The sequence below is a fragment of the Myxocyprinus asiaticus genome, chromosome 19 (genome assembly GCF_019703515.2).
Source record: "Myxocyprinus asiaticus isolate MX2 ecotype Aquarium Trade chromosome 19, UBuf_Myxa_2, whole genome shotgun sequence".
Lineage (NCBI taxonomy): Eukaryota > Metazoa > Chordata > Actinopteri > Cypriniformes > Catostomidae > Myxocyprinus > Myxocyprinus asiaticus.
The window spans coordinates 33,445,247-33,468,945 of record NC_059362.1 but is presented as its reverse complement, the minus strand read 5'-3'; the positions used below and the strand labels follow the sequence as shown (position 1 = coordinate 33,468,945).

Below are 23,699 nucleotides of genomic sequence, written 5' to 3'. Positions count from 1 at the left end.
GACCCATTTAAGAGCTTTTTTTTTTTTTTTTTTTTTTTAACTGATGAGGACATTTGGCCCTCACAAGTGTAGACAAGCCTGTCTATATATATCAAACATACCACACAGGTCAAAGTCTGAGTCTGGCCCCTGTGTGACAAAGTTTATGCTGGAATTTTGATGTTTAAAATAAATGACAGGTAACAAAATAATTACTCTGTATTTTCTTTATAATACAATCAGATTTAACTGTGGCAGCATGGTCAGGTTTGACAGTTTATTGGAGCATCATTGCTAAATCTGACACTTCAACATGAGTGGTTTAGAAAAAAATGCTACAATTTGATAAATAATATTTTTTTATAATGTCTAAAAATATATATCCAATGCATAATTTGTGATAATATCTAGAAATTAAGTTTGTTACAACATTGTCTTATAGAGATCAGCCAATGCATAGAGCACTGAAGCATCTAAGCATATAAGTTGCTATTTCATGTATTTTAATTTTTTTATTTTATTTTTTTTTCTAGCAGATGTCTCAAAGAGACCCCCATTGCATGACAAATTGTGATGTTTTGACACTTTTTCAATTTACTGTTATGAAGGATTTTATTGAATTGAAGATAACATAAAATGTGCTTATTTTATATGAAAATGAATGGTGTCATTTAGTCATTTAGAGCTAAATAAGTGTAAACATCATAAAATCCCCCCCAAAAATGCACAACTTTAGTGTTTTTACTTTAGTGAAATTAGTGGTTTTAAAGGCAAAGGTGGTCACACCGAATATTGATTTAGCTTTTTTATGTTTACTGGACTTTGTATGACATTAAGTGATAAATTAAAACTATTTATGTCATTGAAGACATCCTCACTATGCAACATTTTTCACAAGTGCCTAAAACATTTGCACAGTACTGTATCTTTAAAAAATGCATGAAAAAAAGTAAAATATTGCATATGTTCAGGTCAGTTTTAACCCCGCGAACACCATGAGTGTGACTCACAAATGAACACTGAACAAGGGTTAAAACCTTTACAGTAATGTACAGTAATGTCTATATAGGATACTACTTAAAATGTGTGATTCCTCGCTTTATTACTTTTGAATTGAACACAATAAATACTCTGAAAGTTTCAATACTACTGTTTTTATTTCAATTTATATATATATATATATATATATATATATATATATATATATATATATATATATATATATATATATATATTTATATTTATATTTATATATATTATGGTTATACCAACATAACATTGCCCGCAATTAATCACATTTTCATGAAATTGGGAATATACTGTAAAGAGGCCAGTGAAATGTTTATTGTCATCATGCCAATTTCTAGACATGCCCCTAACAACCCATATTGTCTTTTGCTTTCCTTTACAAACAGAGCTGAAGATAATGCTTCACAGGAAATATGTGCATTTCTGATATTATATCTCCCTGGTGAATACTTCCACCAAAAGGGTCATTCTTCAGAAACATCCACTTTTGAGATAGCACAGTGTCTGAAAATATATTTTATTTTTTAAACATTTATTGGTTAGCCCCATGGCTATGAATCAGCATACATTTTTTTATAGATTTAATTTAAAATATATTGATTTCAACAATGCTTTATCTTTTTGTCACAGATGTTACTTTATAGCTTTTGGAACATTAATTTAATTTCAAATTGGCTAGTGAAAAGTATGATTGTGTGGTGTTTGCTCATTATCCCCATCATATCTTTGGTATAATTATAAAAATATTTCAAGTACACTCATAAAAAAATAATGATACAATCCTCAAAATCCTTACTCTTGAATGAAGCAACAGTCAATTATCTTCATAGTGATGTGTGTAATTAAATTACAAAGTAACTAGTTACTGTAATCTAATTACTTTTTAGTCAAAAAAGTAGTGTACTTCATTACATTTTAAATTCTTGTAAGCAGATTGCAGTTTCTGTCTTTCAATTAATTTAATTACTTTTAAGTACATTATGCAGTTATGCTTATTCCTAATATATTATTTATGTAGAATACATGAATTATGGCCCATAACGAGTCATTGTGAAAGAGAAATGTGAGGTGCTGAGTGCATGACTTGTGTGTAACAATGAACAAGAAAGAAATATAGACATTATTTAGAATTTGTTGAGCAGAAACGTCTTTTAGAAAGACACTTAAAGTAATTAGTAATGTGATTACTTCTTCAATAAAGTAATCACTTAAGTAATCTTATTAAAATTTTAGATAAATAATTAGTAATTTGTAGTGGATTACTATTTTTAAGTAACTTACCCAACACTGATCATTTATGTCAAATATGACAAAAAACACCGGTAACACCAGTGACACCAGATTATATTAATTTCTAAGATGAGTTTAGAAATAGAGTATTTGTTATAAAACCAAAGATTTTTACTGACACTTAAAACAATTTTGATTTTTTGAGTGTTTAAAAGTAAAAAATTTAACTGGAAATCATACACACGCACACACACACACACACACACACACACAAAACACACATACATTGTTTAGCTCTTACTGTCTAGCTCTGCCATTGTCTGCTATTACTTGCTGGGCTAAGAGAGGGCCAGCAAGTACACTGTAAAATCTAATTAGTTGACTTAGCTTTTTTAAGGCAATCAGTTTGCATGCTTTTTTAAGTAAATGTACTTATTTGGCTCAAGTAAACCGCAATTAATTTTTTAAGTTACAAGTAAACAAGTAAAAGTATAATTGTTTTTATGTAACTATTTAAATTGAGTTAAAGCATGTCTTGTACAGTATAAGTATGACTGGAATCTCGTTTAACCATATGGCACATTGGATTCTCCTCAGTACTTCTTAGTGCACATAAATCTGCACTTTTGTAAAGTACAATCAAATTTATTCAAGCGAAAGGGCTTATGGGTATCCAACACAGCCGCAATTGTTTACTTGAAAATTTTGAGTTAGTAGTACTCAAAGCCAAAGTTTAATGAACGTATATATTTGAGTTATGATTCAAAAATTTGATTTTAAGTACTGTTTAATTAGGACCACTTAAATGTTTTATTAATGACAACTTTAGAGTTTAGAGAGTAACAGTAACTTAAACTATTTTTTTTTTTTTTACAATTTGAGATAAGTATTAATATTGAGTAGATAGTCCTAAATTAGGACTGTCCATAACTATAAATAAAGAACAAAAAACATGGCACCTTTCTATTCACCACCTTACTTAAATGTCCAGGTGCCCCATGATGAGCTCCCAGAACCCCTGCTCAATCTGAACTGATCACTTGATCAGTGCCAGCGGCTCTAGAATTAAGAAAATAATCTGTTTGTCACCATACCAGTTTACACCATCCTAGAGCTCAACTAGAAGAACTTTTATACCATGTTTGGACATTCCTGATCAAAGTGACATCAAAATCTGGATATTTTTTCCAAATAAGGGTGTGTTTGTTAACACCATTAACATGACTCCAGGGGACAACTATTTCCATCATATTATATATGTATAGTATTTATTTGGAAGTTTATTTAGTTCATATAATAAATGTGATATTAAGGTATACATAAATGTTATAATAGGCCTAAACCCCTAAATCTCCATACATGACCTTTGGTTACAAGCACTTTATGGTACTTGGAATTTTATATATTTTCAAAGGATATCTTATATTATTAAAGTAGGCAAATAAATTGTGCCTAAACAGTGTATTGCTTTCTGCAAAGGCTGGGACAGAAATGTGGACCTTTCTGACCCAAAAAGTGAAAGTTGGAATTGTTCTTCGAACGTTACATATTCAGTTGATGAATATAAAATACTGGACAGTTAAAGCATAGGAAAAATTTAATTTTGAAGAGGGATGCTTTTGAAAAGTGGTAGTCGTTTTCATTTTCTGTATATAATTTGTAATTGTTCAAATAAAAAGTAAGTGCGGTAACACTTTACAATAAGGTTCCATTTGTTAACATTAGTTTACAACACTACTTAACATGAACTAACAATGAATAATACTTTTTCAGCATTAACTGATCTTGGCTAATGTTCATTACAACATATACTAATACATTTTTCAAATCAAAAGTTGTATAGTTTACATTAATGTAATATGAACTAACATGAACTAACAATGAACAATTGTGTTTTTTTATTAACTAACATTAACTAAGATTAAAAGATTCTGTAAAAACAAATATATTGTTCATTGTTTGTTCTTGATACCTAATGCATTAACTAATGTTGCCGAATGGAACCTTATTGTAAAGTGTTGCCTAAAGTGTTTTATCTCTGAATATAGAAATACACAAATACTCTGTTGTGGCCATGTGAGTGTTTAAACTTTTCACCCCAAAGCTCTACGAAATTTCCTGAGAGAGCACTTCAGTTGTTTCTTGGACACTAACACCTTGAGAATGTGTTAGAGAGTGAAAAAAAAAAAAAAGTGGGCAGCGGTTTCCTCCTCTATCAGTGTTAGGGTATTTCCAGAGATAGATTTCCACAACTGAGCAACCATATAAATGCCCCATTCCAATGATTCTCAGATCAGATTCCTAAATTGAACAATCATATTAAGAAACAACTAGAAAGACTATCTTTGAAAGGATCACATCTGTGCATCAAGAACAATGGTAAGTAAAAGGACAAATTACAGTTGCGTGTCTAATCTACTCTAGCAGTTTAGTGTAATTAAATATTATTTAATTTTGCAGGGCTTTTGCAACAACATACCATTACACGGAGCCAAATTTTTGCGGTTTTTTGCCTCACTTGTTCTTATTTCTTCAGGTAAGAAGGATAAAATTATATTTAATTAAATTAAAATATACTGTATACTGTGTCGTTCAAAAGTTAATGTTGTGAAAATGCTTTTATTTAGCATTTTTCTAAATTAAGGTAGTTTTTTTTTACAAATTATCTTATCAACATTACAATTTGAGTGAAAAGTTGAACTAAAACATTAACATGAACTGGTACAGTATTCACTCCAGAAGTTAACATGGTTAACATGGTCAAAGTCACAAATTTGCTTTGTTTATTAGTGACCTAGAAATAGTGCAGAATCTTACATATTTCCGACTTATTTTACATCATAACATTTATTAGTTTAAAAAACTTCAAAATTCTAACTTTCTATTTGTAGGTTTAAATTACATTTTGAATCCCAGATTTTTAATGCGGACTCAGACTTTTGAACAGCACTGTACATTCTATTGTATTACAGTTGAGTATAAACAACCTGTTCAAAGATAATTCAAAGTTGCATTGCTTTAATACTGCAGTGCTTAACATGTGGAGAAGCACTGAAGGCTGGTCATACCATCACTCAGAGAAAATAATGAACTGGGAACGTGCCAGAAACTGGTGCAGGCAGCACTACACAGACATGGTGGCCATCCAGAATAAAGAGGAGAGTTCTCATCTAAACAACTTCCTTCCAGTAGCCAAAACAGGATATTACTGGATAGGGATTCGTAAAATTAATGGCAACTGGACCTGGGTGGGAACCAATAAGCAGCTTTCCCAGAAAGCTGAGAACTGGGCAACGAATGAGCCCAACAACGGAGGAAATAATGAAGACTGTGTGGAAATATACATTAAAAGAAAGGTTGATGCGGGCAAATGGAATGATATGTCCTGCGCAAAGGAAAATACTGCACTCTGCTACACTGGTAAGTTGTGTGTTTATGTGGTGAAAATAGAATAACAGTGTCTAGCCAAAACACTTGCAATTGAAAAAAGCAGCCCATTCTACTGTATCTGTGCATGCAAGTATTAGTTAATAGAAACAGTAGCATTACAGAGTGAGGATGAAGTTCATTAAACATATAGTTCACCCAAAAATAAAATTCTGTCATAATTTTCTCACCCACATGTCGTTCCGAACCCTATGTCTTTCTTTGGTGGAACGCAAAAAGAGCTGTTAGACAGAATGATAGCCTCAGTCATCATTTACCTTCATTGTATGGAAAAAAATTGCAATGAAAGTGAATGGTAACTGATAATTACATGCCTTCTCCTTTTGTGTTTCATGGAACAAAGAAAGTCAAATGGATTTGCAATAACATGAGGGCAATTAATGATGAAAGAATTTTTATTTTTGGGTGAACTATCCCTTTAAAGAAAACATACACTAAATCTTCTCTCTCTTTTAGTGTCCTGCAAAGATGACTCCTGCATCAGTGGTCATGGAGAGTGTGTGGAGACCATAAACAACCACACATGTTCATGCTTTGAGGGATTCTATGGAGAAAGGTGTGAGCATGGTGGGTCACATTTCTTTGGATACTGTTGACATATGACCACACCTGTTGTTGTGATACTAAAATGTGTGCAGTTTAATCATTGTACCTGTTTTCTGCTTTTTCAGTTGTGAAATGTAAACCAGAGGACATCACCACACCAGATCATGCCAGTATCCAGTGCTCACATCCTTATGGAAATTTCTCATATGACTCTAAATGTGAATACTCCTGTGAGGAGGGTTATAAAGTAAAGGGTTACGGTATGACAAGATGCACTTCTACCAAAGAGTGGTCAAGCAAACCACCGACCTGTGAACGTGAGTTGAATTTATGCAGCAAAAGTTAAACACATCTGATGTATGCAGATGTCTTTTTAGAAAATCTCTAACACTGGACATATGCATTATTCACACTTTCCTGACTTTTCTATCCATATTTTTGTTTTTTTTCAGTTGTCCAATGTCCAGAACTGAAAGATCCACAGGAAGGCTCTATGCAATGTCACCATCCCATGGGCAACTTCAGCTACCAATCCACTTGTGAGTTTGTATGTGAAGAAGGATACAAATTAGGAGACTCCAGCTCTTCTACACTCTTCTGTGGGGCCAGTGGACACTGGAATGATTCACAGCCCTATTGTGAAAGTAAGAAGTTTCAGGTTTTTACTTTGAAAACACATTATGAAAGTAGTTTACCCTGCATGGATTTCCATGCTGGCTCAGGCTGACTAGTGTTGGATTGGTGCTGACCCTAACGCTCTTGCTGGTTGAGCTAGTTAAAAAAAAATAAAAGGAAAAATCGAGGTTACAGTGAGGCACTTACAATTGAAGTGAATGGGGACAATTTTTGCAGGGTTTAAACTTAGAAAAATTAAGCGTATAATTTTATAAAGGCATTTACATCAATTCTTCTGTTAAAACTCACATGTTATTCAAGCTGTAAAGTTGTTGAAATCTTAGTTTACCAGGATTACAGGGTTTATGGGGTTACGTCATCATGGTAACGACGTTGTACAATTGGATATAACTTTCCATAAAAAAGGTTAGTAAGCGATTCTATCACACTAAAATCATGTTAACATGCATATTGTTTACGTCTTGTAGCTATACTTTTAAAACAGTGAGTATTTTAACGTTTATGGACCAATCATTGTCATTGTAAGTGCCTCACTGTAATCAAGGTTATTGCTTTTTTAAATAAAAGAAGGGACAAATCCCAAAAATGTTTTTGTGGTAATCAACATTATGCCACAAATGCTGTCGATTGAGCTTAACTTGTATTGAAACCAGAATATTTCTTTAAGAAGCCTAGTGGGGCCACAAACAAACCAGCATTTTAAACACAACATTTGCTGGTGACCATTTTCTGGTCTTTTCGGCAAATTATCGACAGTTCTTCTCTTACCGATTTGAGGGTAGACAAATGGATTTAATCTTGGTACTTATTAGCACATCTGTTATGACATTAAATAGTGTGAAATGTGGTAACTGTTATGTGCTTTCCAGTTGTAAAATGCAAACCTGAGGACATCACCACACCACATCATGGCAGTGTCCAGTGCTCTCATTCTAATGGAAATTTCTCATATGACTCTCATTGTGAATACTCCTGTGAAGAGGGTTATAATGTAAAGGGTTCCGGTACGACAAGTTGCACTTCTACCAAAGAGTGGTCAAGCAAACCACCGACCTGTGAACGTGAGTTGAATTTATGCAATGTAAATTATATATCTAATGTACATATTGAAATGATGTTCAGAAAAACTCCAACATGTCTGTTCACCATTTTTGCAGTTGTCCAATGTCCAGAGTTGACAGAGCCACAGGAAGGAACTATGCAATGTCATCATCCCATGGGCAACTTCAGCTACCAATCCACTTGTGACTTTGTATGTGATGAAGGATACACCTTAGGAGAGTCTAGCACATCTACACTGTTCTGTGGGGCCAGTGGACACTGGAATGATTCACAATCCAACTGTGAAAGTAAGAAGGCCTAGGTTGTTATGTAGAAAGACCATAATGAATCATTGAATTGATTGTTCTGCTTGTAGCTATCTGAAGCTAGGCAAATGCGTTTTATCATGGTACCGGTTTTTCTGTTTCTCATTTGTTATTTACATTTTTAATGTCTGTTTGCCTTTTCACAGTTGTTCAATGTCCAGAGCTGACAAAGCCACAGGAAGGCACTATGCAATGTCACCATCCCATGGGCAACTTCAGCTACCAATCCACCTGTGAGTTTGTATGTGAAAAAGGATACACATTAGGAGACTCCAGCTCTTCTACACTCTTCTGTGGGGCCAGTGGACACTGGAATGATTCACAGCCCTATTGTGAAAGTAAGAAGCTTCAGGTTTTACTTTGAAAACACATTATGAAAGTAGTTTACACTGCTGAAAAGACCAGCTTAGACCAGCATGAATTTCCATGCTGGCTCAGGCTGGCTAGTGCTGGTTTGGTGCTGGTCTAGTAGGTGGAAATAGACAAAACATGCTGGTCCAACCTGCATGCTCTTTCTGGTTAAGCTAGTAAAAGGAATATTCTGGGTTCAATACAAGTTAAGCTCAATCAACAACATTTGTGGCAAAATGTTGATTTTCACAACAACAAAACAATTATTTCGACTTGTCCCTCATTTTCTTTAAAAAAAAGCAAAAATGTGGGTTACAGTGAAGCACTTACAATGGAAGTGAATGGGGGCCAATCGTAAACATTAAAATACTCAATGTTTTAAAAGTATAGCCACAAGACATAAACAACAGGAGTGTGAACATGATTTTAGTGTGATACAATCACTTACTAACCTTTTCTGTGTAAAGTTATATCCAGTTTTAAACTTCATTGCCATGATGACATAATGCTGTAAACCCTGTAATCCCGGTAAACAACGATTTAAACAACTTTAAAGCTCAAATAATACATGAGTTTTAACAGAAGAATTAATGTTAGTGCTTTTATAAAATTATAAGCTTCATATTTCTACCTTCAAACCATCCAAAAACTGTCCCCATTCACTTTCCCATTCACAGTGCCTCACTGTAACCTAGATTTTAATTTTTTTAATTGTAATTTTTTAAAGAAAAGGAGGGACAAGTCAAAATAATTTTTGGTGGTAATCGAAATTATACCACAAATACTGTTGATTGAGCTGAACTTGTATTAATCATGGAATATTCCTACAAGAAGCCAAGTGGGGCCACCAGCAAGCTGGCATTTTAAACACAACATAAGCTGGTGACCATTAATTCTGGTCTTTTCAGCGAGGTATCACAGTTTTTCTCTTACCGGTCTGAGGGTAGACAAATGGATTTAATCCTGGTACATATTAGCACATCTGTTATGACATTAAATAGTGTGAAATGTGGTAACTGTTATGTGCTTTTCAGTTGTAAAATGCAAACCTGAGGACATCACCACACCACATCATGGCAGTGTCCAGTGCTCTCATCCTAATGGAAATTTCTCATATGACTCTCAATGTGAATACTCCTGTGAAGAGGGTTATAATGTAAAGGGTTCCGGTACAACAAGTTGCACTTCTACCAAAGAGTGGTCAAGCAAACCACCGACCTGTGAACGTGAGTTGAATTTATGCAATGCAAATGATATATCTAATGTACATATTGAAATGATGTTCAGAAAAACTCCAACATGTCTGTTCATCATTTTTGCAGTTGTCCAATGTCCAGAGCTGACAGAGCCACAGGAAGGCACTATACAATGTCACCATCCCATGGGCAACTTCAGCTACCAATCCACTTGTGACTTTGTATGTGACGAAGGATACACCTTAGGAGAGTCTAGCACATCTACACTGTTCTGTGGGGCCAATGGACACTGGAATGATTCACAATCCAACTGTGAAAGTAAGAAGGCCTAGGTTGTTATGTAGAAAGACCATAATGAATCACTGAATTGACTGTTCTGCTTGTAGCTATCTGAAGCTAGGCAAATGCATTTAATCATGGTACCGGTTTTTCTGTTTCTCATTTGTTATTTACATTTTTAATGTCTGTTTGCCTTTTCACAGTTGTTCAATGTCCAGAGCTGACAAAGCCACAGGAAGGCACTATGCAATGTCACCATCCCATGGGCAACTTCAGCTACCAATCCACCTGTGAGTTTGTATGTGAAGAAGGATACACATTAGGAGACTCCAGCTCTTATACACTCTTCTGTGGGGCCAATGGACACTGGAATGATTCACAGCCCTATTGTGAATGTAAGAAGCTTCAGGATTTACTTTGAAAACACATTATGAAAGTAGTTTACACTGCTGAAAAGATCAGCTTAGACCAGCATGAATTTCCATGCTGGCTCAGGCTGGCTAGTGCTGGTTTGGTGCTGGTCTAGTAGGTGGAAATAGACAAAACATGCTGGTCCAACCTGCATGCTCTTTCTGGTTAAGCTAGTAAAAGGAATATTCTGGGTTCAATACAAGTTAAGCTCAATCAACAACATTTGTGGCAAAATGTTGATTTTCACAACAACAAAACAATTATTTCGACTTGTCCCTCATTTTCTTTAAAAAAAGCAAAAATGTGGGTTACAGTGAAGCATTTACAATGGAAGTGAATGGGGGCCAATCGTAAACATTAAAATACTCAATGTTTTAAAAGTATAGCCACAAGACATAAACAACAGGAGTGTGAACATGATTTTAGTGTGATACAATCGCTTACTAACCTTTTCTGTGTAAAGTTATATCCAGTTTTAAACTTCATTGCCATGATGACATAATGCTGTAAACCCTGTAATCCCGGTAAACAACGATTTAAACAACTTTAAAGCTCAAATAATACATGAGTTTTAACAGAAGAATTAATGTTAGTGCTTTTATAAAATTATAAGCTTCATATTTCTACCTTCAAACCATCCAAAAACTGTCCCCATTCACTTTCCCATTCACAGTGCCTCACTGTAACCTAGATTTTAATTTTTTTTAACTGTAATTTTTTAAAGAAAAGGAGGGACGAGTCAAAAATAATTTTTGGTGGTAATCGAAATTATACCACAAATACTGTTGATTGAGCTGAACTTGTGTTAATCACAGAATATTCCTTCAAGAAGCCAAGTGGGGCCACCAGCAAACTGGCATTTTAAACACAACATAAGCTGGTGACCATTAATTCTGTTTTTTTCGGCGAGGTATCACAGTTCTTCTCTTACCGGTCTAAGGGTAGACAAATGGATTTAATCCTGGTACATATTAGCACATCTGTTATGACATTAAATAGTGTGAAATGTGGTAACTGTTATGTGCTTTTCAGTTGTAAAATGCAAACCAGAGGACATCACCACACCACATCATGGCAGTGTCCAGTGCTCTCATCCTAATGGAAATTTTACATATGACTCTCATTGTAAATACTACTGTGAAGAGGGTTATAATGTAAAGGGTTCCGGTATGACACGTTGCACTTCTACCAAAGAGTGGTCAAGCAAACCACCGACCTGTGAACGTGAGTTGAATTTTTGCAATGAAAATGACATATGTAATGTACATATTGAAATGATGTTCAGAAAAACTCCAAGATGTCTGTTCACCATTTTTGCAGTTGTCCAATGTCCAGAGCTGACAGAGCCACAGGAAGGCACTATGCAATGTCACCATCCCATGGGCAACTTCAGCTACCAATCCACTTGTGAGTTTGGATGTGACGAAGGATACACCTCAGGAGTCTCCAGCTCTTCTACACTCTTCTGTGGGGCCAGTGGACACTGGAATGATTCACAACCTCATTGTGAAAGTAAGAAGTTTCAGGTTTTTAATTATAAAAAAAAAAAACATTATGAATGTAGTTTACACTGCTGAAAAGACCAGCTTAGACCAGCATGAATTTCCATGCTGGCTCAGGCTGGCTAGTGCTGGTTTGATGCTGGTCTAGTGGGTGGAAATAGACAAAACATGCTGGTCAACCTGCATGCTTTTTCTGGTTAAGCTAGTTGACAATTGAACTCTTGCCCGTTAAGCTAGTTAAAGGAATATCCCAGGTTCAATGCAAATTAAGATCAATTGACAGCATTTGTGGCAAAATGTTGATTCCACAAAAATTTATATAGATTTTTCCTTTTTTTTAAAAAAAAAAAAAGCAAAAATGTGGGTTACAGTGAAGCACTTACAATGGAAGTGAATGGGGGCCAATCGTAAACATTAAAGTACTCACTGTTTTAAAAGTATAGCCACAATACATAAACAATAGGACTGTTAATATTATTTTAGTGTGATAAAATAACTTACTGACCTTTTCTGTGTAAAGTTATATCCAATTGTATAACTTCATTGTCATGATGACATAATGCTGTAAACCCTGTAATTCCAGTAAACAATGATTTAAACAACTTTACAGCTCAAATAATACATGAGTTTTAACAGAACAATTCATGTAAGTGCTTTTATACAATTATAAGCTTTACATTTCTACCTTCAAACCCTAATAATTCTGGTCTTTTCGGTGAGGTATCGACAGCTCTTCTCTTTCCGATCTGAGGGTAGACAAATGGATTTAATCCTGGTACATATTAGCACATCTGTTATGACATTAAATAGTGTGAAATGTGGTAACTGTTATGTGATTTTCAGTTGTAAAATGCAAACCAGAGGACATCACCACACCACATCATGGCAGTGTCCAGTGCTCCCATCCTAGTGGACAATTCTCATATGACTCTCAGTGTGAATACTCCTGTGAAGAGGGTTATAATGTAAAGGGATCTACTATGACAAGATGCACTTCTACCAAAGAGTGGTCAAGCAAACCACCGACCTGTGAACGTGAGTAGAATTTATGTATATAAAATATCTCATCTGATGTACATTTACAAAACACTGCAAGTAAATCCCTCACAGTACTCACATTTTCCATTGACATGTCTGTTCACCATTTTTGCAGTTGTCCAATGTCCAGAGCTGACTGAGCCACTGGGAGGCACAATGCAATGCCACGATCCTAAAGGCAACTTCAACTTTCAATCCACCTGTGAGTTTGTATGTAAAGAAGGATACACATTAAGAAACCCCGGCTCTTCTACACTATTCTGTGGAATCACGGGACGCTGGAATGATTCGCAACCGAACTGTGAATGTAAGAAGGCACAGAACGTTTTACTTAGAAAGACTATTTTTAAACTCTTTATTGACAGTTCTGCTCTTAGCCATTGGAAACTAGGCAAGTGGATATAATAATGGTACTGTTTACTCCTTTTCAGTTGTAAAATGCAAACCAGAGGACATCACCACACCAGATCATGGCAGTGTCCAGTGCTCTCATCCTAAAGGAAATTTCTCATATGACTCTCAATGTGAATACACCTGTGAAGAGGGTTATAATGTAAAGGGTTCCAGTATGACAACATGCACTTCTACCACAGAATGGTCAAGCAGACCACCGACCTGTGAACGTGAGTTAAATTTATATCATGTAAGGCAAAAGACACACCTGATGTACATATGCAAATGCTTTATAGAAATTCTCCAAAATATACTATGCTTAAAACTATTTAAAACACATTCTTTACACTTTGTTTTCATTCCAAGGACTCTCTGTGAAATAAATGTGCTCATTCATTAACACTTTTTCTCTGCACTGCTCAGTTATTCAGTGCCCGGTCCTTGAGAACCTAGCAGATGGAGAGATGAGGTGCACTTCAAACTTTAGTTATGGAAGCAAGTGTATCTTCAGTTGTGCAGAGGGATACCGCCTCCAGGGGGGGTCAGAGATCAGCTGTATGAAAACCTCAGAGTGGAGTCAGGAAACACCTCGCTGTGAAGGTAGTCAACAAACATTTGAAAATGTCTAGGGCTTTACTGTTTTGTCTTTAGATTTTCTTTAAAGGTGCTCTCTTAAAAAAGTTTTACTCCCAAAGAAATTAATAGTAATTTTGATGAATATGTAAAAACTATGACCACTCACATGAGGTGAAGATTCCAGTCATATCATTAGCCTTATAAAAGCAGTTTTATTCTACATGAAGAGGTCCCCTCATGGAGGTTGCCATTTTAGAATCACATGACTAGCCTAATACTACTCACTTATTCTCCATAACCCTGTTATTGAACATTTTCACACATTAAATAAATTAAACATGACTGACTGTAAATAGTACAGTTCTACAGTGACATTGGTAATGGAAAACTATTGCGTTTGAATTATGTTGCATCCGTACCCTAAGGTGTCAGTGTAAGTTCAACATCTTTAGTATTGTATTTTAAATAGAGCTATAAAACTTAACACGTTAACGCATGAGATTAATTAAAAAAGTTTAACATGTTAATTTTTCTTAATCTCAATTAAGACATTAATCGTTAATACAGCGTAAACCAGCATTAACACTGATTGGAAGGACCTTTGCGAAGTGACTGCCCGAGTCATTACACTGACACGCACACTACAAACACACAGCAGTGATTAAGTGTCAGCTATAAATTGATGGGGAAAGGAGCTCTTATCACTATTTGTTGTACAAAATAAGCCTAGATGGAATTATGACAGAAATCTTTTTTTTTTTTCAGCCTAAAAAAAGGCAAATTTTAGTTACCACAGAAGCACGCCAAGTCTTAACTATCATCAAAACGCAGAATGAGACATTTTTGTCTGCAAGCGCTTTTCATGTAGAGTTCAAAGTGGCACTTGATGCTGGCACTGACACCCTGACGCGAATCATAAACGTGGTTTCACAATTGCTTTAACAAAGCAGATAGCCGCATTCTGCTGACTGATTAATATTTTGGAGGATGAGAGTTTAAGAGATTTAATGCCCATTGCAATGAATGCAACCTGTGTGGGAATTATGCGATTAATCACGATTAACCACAAAAAATTATGCGATTAATTGCTATTAACAATTTTTAGCGACTGACAGCACTAATTTTAAAGCTAGTTTTAAAAAGTGAAAAGACTTTAATTATATATAGCACTCTCTTTTTTTCCACTCTGTAGCTGTTGTCTGCCCACAAATTCAGGAGCCAGTCAACGGCCACATGAACTGCTCATCTGCAGAACCCACCTTTGGCACTGTCTGCACTTTCAGCTGTCTTGATAACCACCAACTTCAAAATAATGAGACAGTGTTGTGTAATCACACTGGGAACTGGTCAGGGGAAGTGGCGGTGTGCCAAGGTAAATGGCTGACAATGACTGTGGGATGCAGATATAGCTGTTTGATGATAAATTGAAAAATATGTTCTTCCACTGTAACGCTAATGATTATCTTTTATTTTCTTTAACCTGCTTTTTTCAGCTCATTCTGAGGCCTTAGTGACAGAGGTGACTCTTGGGGTTGCAGCTGCTGTCGGTAGCTCTAGTTTGTTATTAGTCCTCTGGATGCTAAAGAAATTGAGGCGTAATGGTGAGACAAACACTCTACAGAGTTTGCTTTCAATTGCTACATACAGTAATTCAGTATTACATATTGCACAAGCCCTTAACTGTATAGCATATTCATTTGCATAGCAGTTACCTGTATATGCTAATCTGAAATTATAAATCTTTTTTTTTTTTTTTTTTTGTACAGCTAACAAGTTTGACCTAAACAGGTAAGTTCTGGCTTTCTTTACTGTTGAATATAAATACTTTATATTAATATAGGTATATATATGTATATGTCTTTACTGATATTACTGTCAATTTATCAGTATGTCACTCTTGGTTTGTCTGTATAGGACTGTGCATATTCTATTTCACAATGCTTTTTTCTGCTTTCATTTTTAGTAACTCAGAAACTGAGGATCATCCTCAGGTTTATAAGAACAGTATTGATAGTCTCATATAGAGCAGGAAAGCACCAGAATACACAAAGGTGAGCACATATTTCAACTACTGTAGTAATCATGATAGCTTATAATATATGTATACAGACCTTTATGTGTAATGTTAGTGGAACAGTTTCTTTCTTCAGTGTCACTGAGTATTATAAATAATCCAAAAATAAACCAATGCAACCTTAATTTTTCACAGGACTCCACCATTGCTGTATTGTTGGACATAGAAATCTACTGTATGTTATTGCATTTCCAAATAGCGCACTTCACAAGATCTTCATTAGAGTCCCACACTGATGGGCATTATCAGGCAACAATTTTCACTGAATGTGATTTTTACTTCCCAATGGAAGTGTTTATTATTTACTTAATTGAGCATATTGTTCTTCAATGTGTTGTGTGTACATTTTCTTTTTTTAATGTTATTAATATATACTATTTTATTGTACTTATTTATTTTATTTTAAAACAGTGTTTGTCTAATTAAACTATTTAACACAATAAACCTAATACATTTGGTATTTCTTAAAGAACGGTGACTTCAATGGTTTTTCAGTGCAATTTTCACCTTTACACGAGTGCCTTAAATTGCAGAAATCCTCAAAAAACAAAAAACAAACAAACATCAATTGCCCTCATCTGGATGATTTAGCATCAACTCAACATCAGTCTGAAAAGAACATTAAAACAATAGCATCTTAATTCACTTGATCATTCCATTTAGAGACAGTTTTGCAGTTAGCAGTGTGTTTGAATTTCAACACCTTAATAAAAGACAGAATAGCAGTGATTGTACTACTCCTGTTTCTTTTCTCACCTATGAGTTTGTAAACCCATTAACATTGTGAATGCAGTGAAAGGTTTTGTTTAAATAACCCAGGTCATATTCATATGGGTGCATCCTGTGACTGTGCTTCCCAGAAGCTGTGTATAAATAAGTTTATTCATGTCCTGTAAGCTTTTTTTTAGTGTGTTCACTTTTTCCACCTCTTTTTTGTAACTTTTCCCTTGATTATTATGAATTATCGCTTAGAGGTTGTAATGCCTTATTTACGTTCTTTTGAAATATACAAAATAGGATTCATGTGGTCATAAAGATATTTTTGATTGTTTAACACATGATCAATTAAAATCTCTTTATCATCACATGCATTATCTATGTGTCAAAATTTTATTTGTTCTAAAGATATGATTTTATGGAAAGATAAAAGAAAGTATACTAGATGACCAGCCATTTCCAGAAAGTGCCCTTGTTTCTCATGACGTTACAAAATGTTTATTCATTCAAACCAGTGATGAAACATCCTGCAATCCTGATATATATATATATATATATGCTGGAAAAACCCACCTCGCTAACAGCTTTCACAATGAAAGAGATTTTATGGGAGAACAGATTACTGAAATGTAACTAGAGGTGCTATAAATACTATTCAAGCGAATACAAGTGATTCAATTGAAAGGAAACTTAAGAAGACCATGGTATGTATCAGTTATGAATCTACAGTTTTATCTTCAGCTTGCTAACATATAAGATTCAATTCAAACCTTGCAAAAAAGACTGTACTTGAATACATTTATATGGTTTATATAAGTGGCTATTTTTAATGTTCAGATTGGAGGTGTTTTGAAGCTAAGAGCTACATCTGTGCACATTGCACTTTTGATGATGTATCTTAGGGTGATATTGGGTAAGTGTTTGCTACATTCATCCTCTTCGAGAAAAAAAAATGATCTTGAAAATCTCATATACTGCTAAAAAGGATTAACTTCTATTGTTATGAACTTTTCACATTTAACCACTGATTAACTTTACAGTCTATGTCGAAGGATGGACTTACAGTTACTCAAATAAAACAATGACATGGAATGACACAAGAAAGTGGTGTCAAACAAATTACACAGATGTTGTGATGATCCACAGCGAAAATGTAACAAGATTCCTCATAAAACATTTGCCAAAAAGAGCCAGCTCTACCTACTGGATTGGAATCAAAAAGATTGATGGTATTTGGACATGGGTCGCCAATGGACAGATTGCTGACTATCAACATTGGGCAACAAATGAGCCCAACAACGAAGAGTCTAATGAAAACTGTGTGGAGTTGTACATCAGCAGCTTAAACAATAATGGCAAGTGGAACGATGAGAGTTGTGAAAAGAGTAAGCATCCAGTATGCCAAAAAGGTAAACAGATGGACTGGCAAGGTGCAAAAAAGTGATATGTTAAGCCTTACATGTTGCCTTTATTTCCAGTTAAAGCACATATTTATGTTACAGTAATAGCCTTTACGAGTATTGTGAAACCATCTCAAAGACGTAAATATTGGGTGCTTAAATGAGTTGTTCACTCATAGTTCATTCTGTCATCATTAACATAACCCTCATGTTGTTCCAAATCCGTATGCTGATCTCTCTTCCGTAGAGCACAAAAGGAGATTGTGTCGCCTCAGTTACCGTTCACATTCATTGTACGGAAAAAAGATGCAACAAAAGTGAATGGTGACTAACATCTCATACAGGTTTGAAACAACATGAGAGTGAGTAAATAATGACAGAATTTTCATTTTTGGGTGATTTATCCCTTTAAATTATATGATTTTAAACAAGAAAGAAAAATAGAAAAGCACATAAAACTTTTTATTTATTTATTTAATAGTCTAGAAAAAAGTGTCTCCTAAATCTGTATATTTTCTCTCAGCACAATGTCCAAATAAAGCATGCAGTGATAGAGAAGACTGTATTGAACAAGTCAACAACTTCACCTGCGTGTGTAAGCCAGGTTTGTCTGGACCGTGGTGTGAAACAGGTCAGAACAAACTGTATACAGGAATCCAAATGTCCATTTCATACATTATATTTATTGATGAAATGAGAGCCAGCAACTGTAACAATCCAAATTATCACAATGTATGTTGTGGTAATGTTACTTTGACCATGACACATTTATGGTTTAAAATTTTTTTTTAAAATCTTTATTAAAATGTTCATAAATATTATGATTATTTGATGTCAAAAATTCCTTGATCATGCAAGCTCTTCCCTCTCTCCAGCTGTATCATGTGAGAAGCTATCCACTCCACAGCATGGCCGTATGGATTGTTCTGGTCTGTACGGGAATCATTCCCTCAACTCAACTTGTACATTTATCTGTGCTGGAGGTTACAAACTGATTGGCACACCTGAGCTCAAATGCAGTTCCTCTGGTGCGTGGAACGCACCTCTACCTTCATGTGCAGGTACATATTAAGCTCATGTGTTTACATAAATATTCCTATTATATGAATGTATTTTAATGTATGCAGTGCTGGGTAGTAAAGGATTACATGTAATCTGGAAAATGTAATCAGATAAAAAACAAGTACTTGTAATTAAATAAAATTACATTTTAAAATACTTGTAATCGGATTAGTTACTTTTTATGGATTACATGATTACATAATAATCAGGAAACGGCAGTAAATTGTTCAGAATTTATTGATCTCCACCAAATGTTTTTTTTATCTTCACCTTTTTTGCATTATAAATCAGTTTACCACTGATATACAATCAATAAGTCTTCAAGTGTTTTCGGAAGAGGGCTTAAGGGAAGGTTGTTGAATTACACATACAGACCTGATACTATAGCCACTGGCCAGGTGACTATAATTACACTGAAGATGGAGTGGTCTCACTCAGCATTTGTCCACTGTTTTACAAAAAATATTTCACTTTTAAGAAGACACAGTACACAAACAACAATTGTCTAAAACAACTGTCTTCTAAATAAAAATAATTCACACCATCTTCAAGAGTTAGGTCAGAGGTAATCCAAAAGTAATCCAAAAATAGTCAGATTAGATTACCAAAAATATAATCCAAGAGATTACATTACTGATTGTAATTTTTGCCTTCTAATTTGTAATCAGTACCCAATTACAATTCAGAAGTAATCTACCCAGCACCAACTGCATGTATAAGAGGTTTTTTTTTGTGTGCCAGCCTCTAAAGATTGGCAAATCTTTGGCACTCTTGTGCGCTACATCCAAAATCAAGCGAATAGTTTCCCAAATTTCCAATTGCAGCGGAATGTTATCCCCTTTTTTTGTTTGGTGGTGGATTGATGAACTGCTCAGAAAGGCATGACACCAACAGATCTACCTGTAGAGTTCAGTGTCCACCTGGTCATCTGCTGCTGGGGTTTGCCAAGTTCTCCTGCAGGGCTGATGGCACATGGGTGTCTTCATTTCCACTAATGTGTGCAAGTGAGGAGTTTTTTAACATTGAAAATTATATAATTTTTATGGTTTAATAGAACAAGAGTTTCCCATTTGATTACAGTAAATTGTTGTCCTGTCTCTACTCAGGTTATGTCAATTTCCTAATGCCACTTTTGGGATGTTTTGTCCTCCTAATGTTCTGTTGCTGTTTATTTTGCTGTTCCAACTGCAGAAAGAGTGAGTATAGTGTAAAGTCTGTCTGTGTGTCTGTCTGTCTGTTTCTATCTATCTATCTATCTGTCTGTCTGTCTGTCTGTCTGTCTGTCTATCTTTCTATTTATCTATCTATCTATCTATCTGTCTGTCTGTCTGTCTGTCTGTCTATCTATCTATCTATCCATACAGACAGGCAGTCAGATCAAGGTAAAGTATGTTTACTGTAAGTTTTCTTGCAAAGGGTTTCTTATTGTACTTATTTATATTTTAAGTGTGTTGGAATATCTCTCTTATTGCACCATGTTTCTATCAGAACTCAACAAGAGACGATGAATCGAGCGTATGAAGCAGAACACACACCACTAGAGGGCCCTGTCTGTTCAGTATGAATGTGTCTCATCTGGCAACAATAATGTAGATTCCACTTATTCAGAAAAGCTTAAGTTAAAAAATGTTTTATATAAAGAATAAGCATAAAAAGAAGCTTTGTATGTGATTGTGAAAATATGAAATAAAGTCATCAATAATCTTCCTTATCTTTTGCTCAATATTTTTTAATTTTGTTTATTGTTGCTGTACAAAAAAATTATATTATAAATGATTGTCATTTGTCAGTCATTTGTCCTGTGAGATATACTCTCTCTCTCTCTCTCTCTCTCTCTCTCTACACACACACACACACACACACACACACACACACACATAAATAATCATAAACTATTGAATTTACTGGCATATACACTACGTGCCCACTTATTAGGCAAATTTTATTCCTCAGGATTAATTTTATTGTTGAACAAACACTATGCTCTCTGTCAATCCAAAATGTTATTGAACATCAAACCTGAATGTTTAACAAATAAAAAGTGAGTTTTGTCTTTCTCAGGGGAATATATAAGTGTGCACAATTATTAGGCAACTAAATTACAAAAAGAATTTCTCCCAACTCAATTGTTTATTCTCAATTTTTAGAGTAGTTGCAACAAATAAGTAACACAAAACGACAATTAAATAAAATTTTTGGCCTTTCAAAAGTATTCAGTGACCAATATAGCCACCTTTCTTTTCAATAACTGCCATGAGCCTTCCATCCATGGAGTCTGTCAGTTTCTGCTGAAGAAGCAACCACAGCCTCCCAAATGCTGTTCAAAGAGGTGTATTGTCTTCCCTTACTGTAAATCTCACGTTTGAGAAGGGCCCACAAGTTCTCAGTAGGATTTAAGTCAGGTGAGGAAAGGGCCATGTCATTATTTGGGCATCTTTGAGGCCCTTGTTGGCTAGCCAAGCAGTGGAGTACTTGGATGCATATGATGGAGCATTGTCCTGCATAAAGATCATGGCCTTCTTGAATGCTGAGGACTTCTTCCTGTACCACTGCTTGAATAAAGTACATTCCAGAAACTGGCAGTAGGTTTGAGAGTTGAGTTTCAGTCCATCTTCAACTCGAAAAGGTCCAACTACCTCTTCTTTAATGATAGCAGCCCATACCAGTACCCCTTCTCCACCTTGCTGGCACCTGACTCAAAGTGGTGCCCTGTGTCCATTAGTGATCCAGTCACGGGCCCATCCATCTGGTCCATCAAGAGTCATTCTCATTTCATCTGTCCATAAAACCTTTGAAAAATCTGTCTTCATGTATTTCTTTGCCCAATCTTGACGCTTCAACTTGTGAATATATTCAGTGGTGGTCGTGTTTCAGCCTTCTTGACCTTGGCCATGTCTCTGAGCACTTGACACCTTGTACTTCAGGACACTCCAGATAGGATGCAGTTCTGGAATATGGTAGCATTGGAGGATAATGGGTTCCTGGTAGCTTCACATTTAATTCTTCTCAAGTCTTTTGCAGTTAATTTGCGCCTTTTCTTCTACATGTGTTTTTTACGCCCCAGTTGACTATTCGCAACAAAACGTTTGATTATTCGCAACAAAACATTTGATTGTCTGGTGGTCACGCCTCAATAGTTTAGCTATTTCAAGAGTGTTGCATCCGTCTGAAAGGCATTTTCTATCAAAATTTGACTTTTCAGTGTCTGTTAAATCTCTTTTTTGGCCCATTTTACCTGAGGTAATGAAGCTGCCTAATAATTAAATCACACCTTGATATAAGGTGTTAGTCACTTTCACACCCTCCCTCCTTACACAAATACATACTACCTGAAAATTATTGAATCCAATAAGAATTCAAGTTTATGTGGTTTGGAGTTGGAAAATGTACATGGAAATAATGATAAGATCAGAATACTCACTTGCCTAATAATTGGGCACGCAGTGTAACGTCAGTTTCTGGCTTGCTCCTTTAATGACAGTTGAGACAACAGCACTATTACACAACTTTCTACCACTAAATTCCTGATAGCTGACTGCATACCCTACTAGCAAATCACAATTATCTGTATTTTTTTTATCGAATTAAATAAAACTGCACTGTTGCAATGAAGGTAAGATGAACTATGTGTACCAGTACTTACTTTTACATGCTTTTACATGTTTATACAAATAGTGACTATTTGTAACTATTTAGAGTATTTCAATGTATTTATTTATTTTTGGGGGTAAACAAGTATTTGAACAGATGCTTCTCTAGACCCTTTTGATTGGTGACATGACTGTACGTGAATGAGAATGCCAAAGTACCTTCATAAACACATTTGTATACATTTCTTACATCTATCAGATGGTTTTGTGGGTGCATATTAGGTTATTTTCTGGATATCTGGCCCTTATCATGACAGGAATATATGGTATGTTCTACTTTCTATTTCTACACTGATTTTTGTACATTCAATCATATTGCATGAAAACTATTTATTTATTTATTTTAGAAATGAAAAGTTTAAATATAAGGGTTTTATCATTCTTTTTTATTTTTTATAATTTATTTTATATTTAATTTATTAATTTTAATTTGACATGATGCCTTTTGCTTTTACAATGTAAAAGTTGTTCACAACAACTACTGATAAACAAAATAGCAAATCAAAACATTTCATAATGGACTCAACAGCACTGTAGCTACTACTACATTTCTGATGTCATTTAACTGAGAGATGTAACTCAGCCTTTGTCTATCAGTGAAGGCCTGGACTTACCACTATAACAAAGCCACTAATTTGGTCTGGATAAGAGCTCGTCAGTGGTGCCAGAAGCATTACACTGATTTGGTGGCCATCCAAAACCAGGCAGAAGTTGTGTACCTTTACCAGACCTTGTCCTACCATAAGCAATACTACTGGATTGGCATTAGGAAGATAGATGGTCACTGGACGTGGATAGGAACCAAAAAGCGCTTGG

General features: G+C 35.0%; 1 protein-coding gene across 21 annotated transcripts; it reads left to right on the top strand.

Moving 5' to 3' along the window:
* Positions 1-4,476: 4,476 nt before the first annotated feature.
* On the top strand, positions 4,477-20,875 carry LOC127456658 (E-selectin-like). Of its 21 annotated transcripts, none has more exons than XM_051725092.1 (26): positions 4,478-4,617; positions 4,699-4,774; positions 5,269-5,658; positions 6,142-6,252; positions 6,357-6,548; positions 6,684-6,875; positions 7,737-7,928; positions 8,025-8,216; positions 8,381-8,572; positions 9,620-9,811; positions 9,908-10,099; positions 10,264-10,455; positions 11,504-11,695; positions 11,792-11,983; positions 12,817-13,008; positions 13,127-13,318; positions 13,443-13,634; positions 13,828-14,004; positions 15,173-15,352; positions 15,474-15,581; positions 15,747-15,768; positions 15,944-16,031; positions 16,190-17,475; positions 17,609-17,684; positions 17,812-19,232; positions 20,058-20,857. In XM_051725092.1, exons 1-22 carry the CDS (start codon positions 4,615-4,617, stop codon positions 16,002-16,004), a joined length of 3,624 nt encoding a protein of 1,207 aa, XP_051581052.1. In that variant the 5' UTR covers positions 4,478-4,614; the 3' UTR covers positions 16,005-16,031; positions 16,190-17,475; positions 17,609-17,684; positions 17,812-19,232; positions 20,058-20,857. The 21 variants fall into 21 exon arrangements, with proteins under 21 accessions (XP_051581064.1, XP_051581071.1, XP_051581070.1 ...); XM_051725096.1 differs by having other exon boundaries at positions 16,190-18,180; positions 18,695-18,802; positions 19,047-19,232; positions 20,058-20,855; XM_051725098.1 differs by having other exon boundaries at positions 16,190-19,232; positions 20,058-20,237; positions 20,340-20,429; positions 20,722-20,840.
* The last annotated feature ends 2,824 nt before the right edge of the window (positions 20,876-23,699 follow it).

Coding starts and splice junctions, on each gene's coding strand:
- LOC127456658 (XM_051725091.1), top strand. Junction 7,929..8,024: donor CAAACCACCGACCTGTGAAC/GTGAGTTGAATT, acceptor CCATTTTTGCAG/TTGTCCAATGTCCAGAGTTG. Junction 11,984..12,816: donor TTCACAACCTCATTGTGAAA/GTAAGAAGTTTC, acceptor TGTGATTTTCAG/TTGTAAAATGCAAACCAGAG.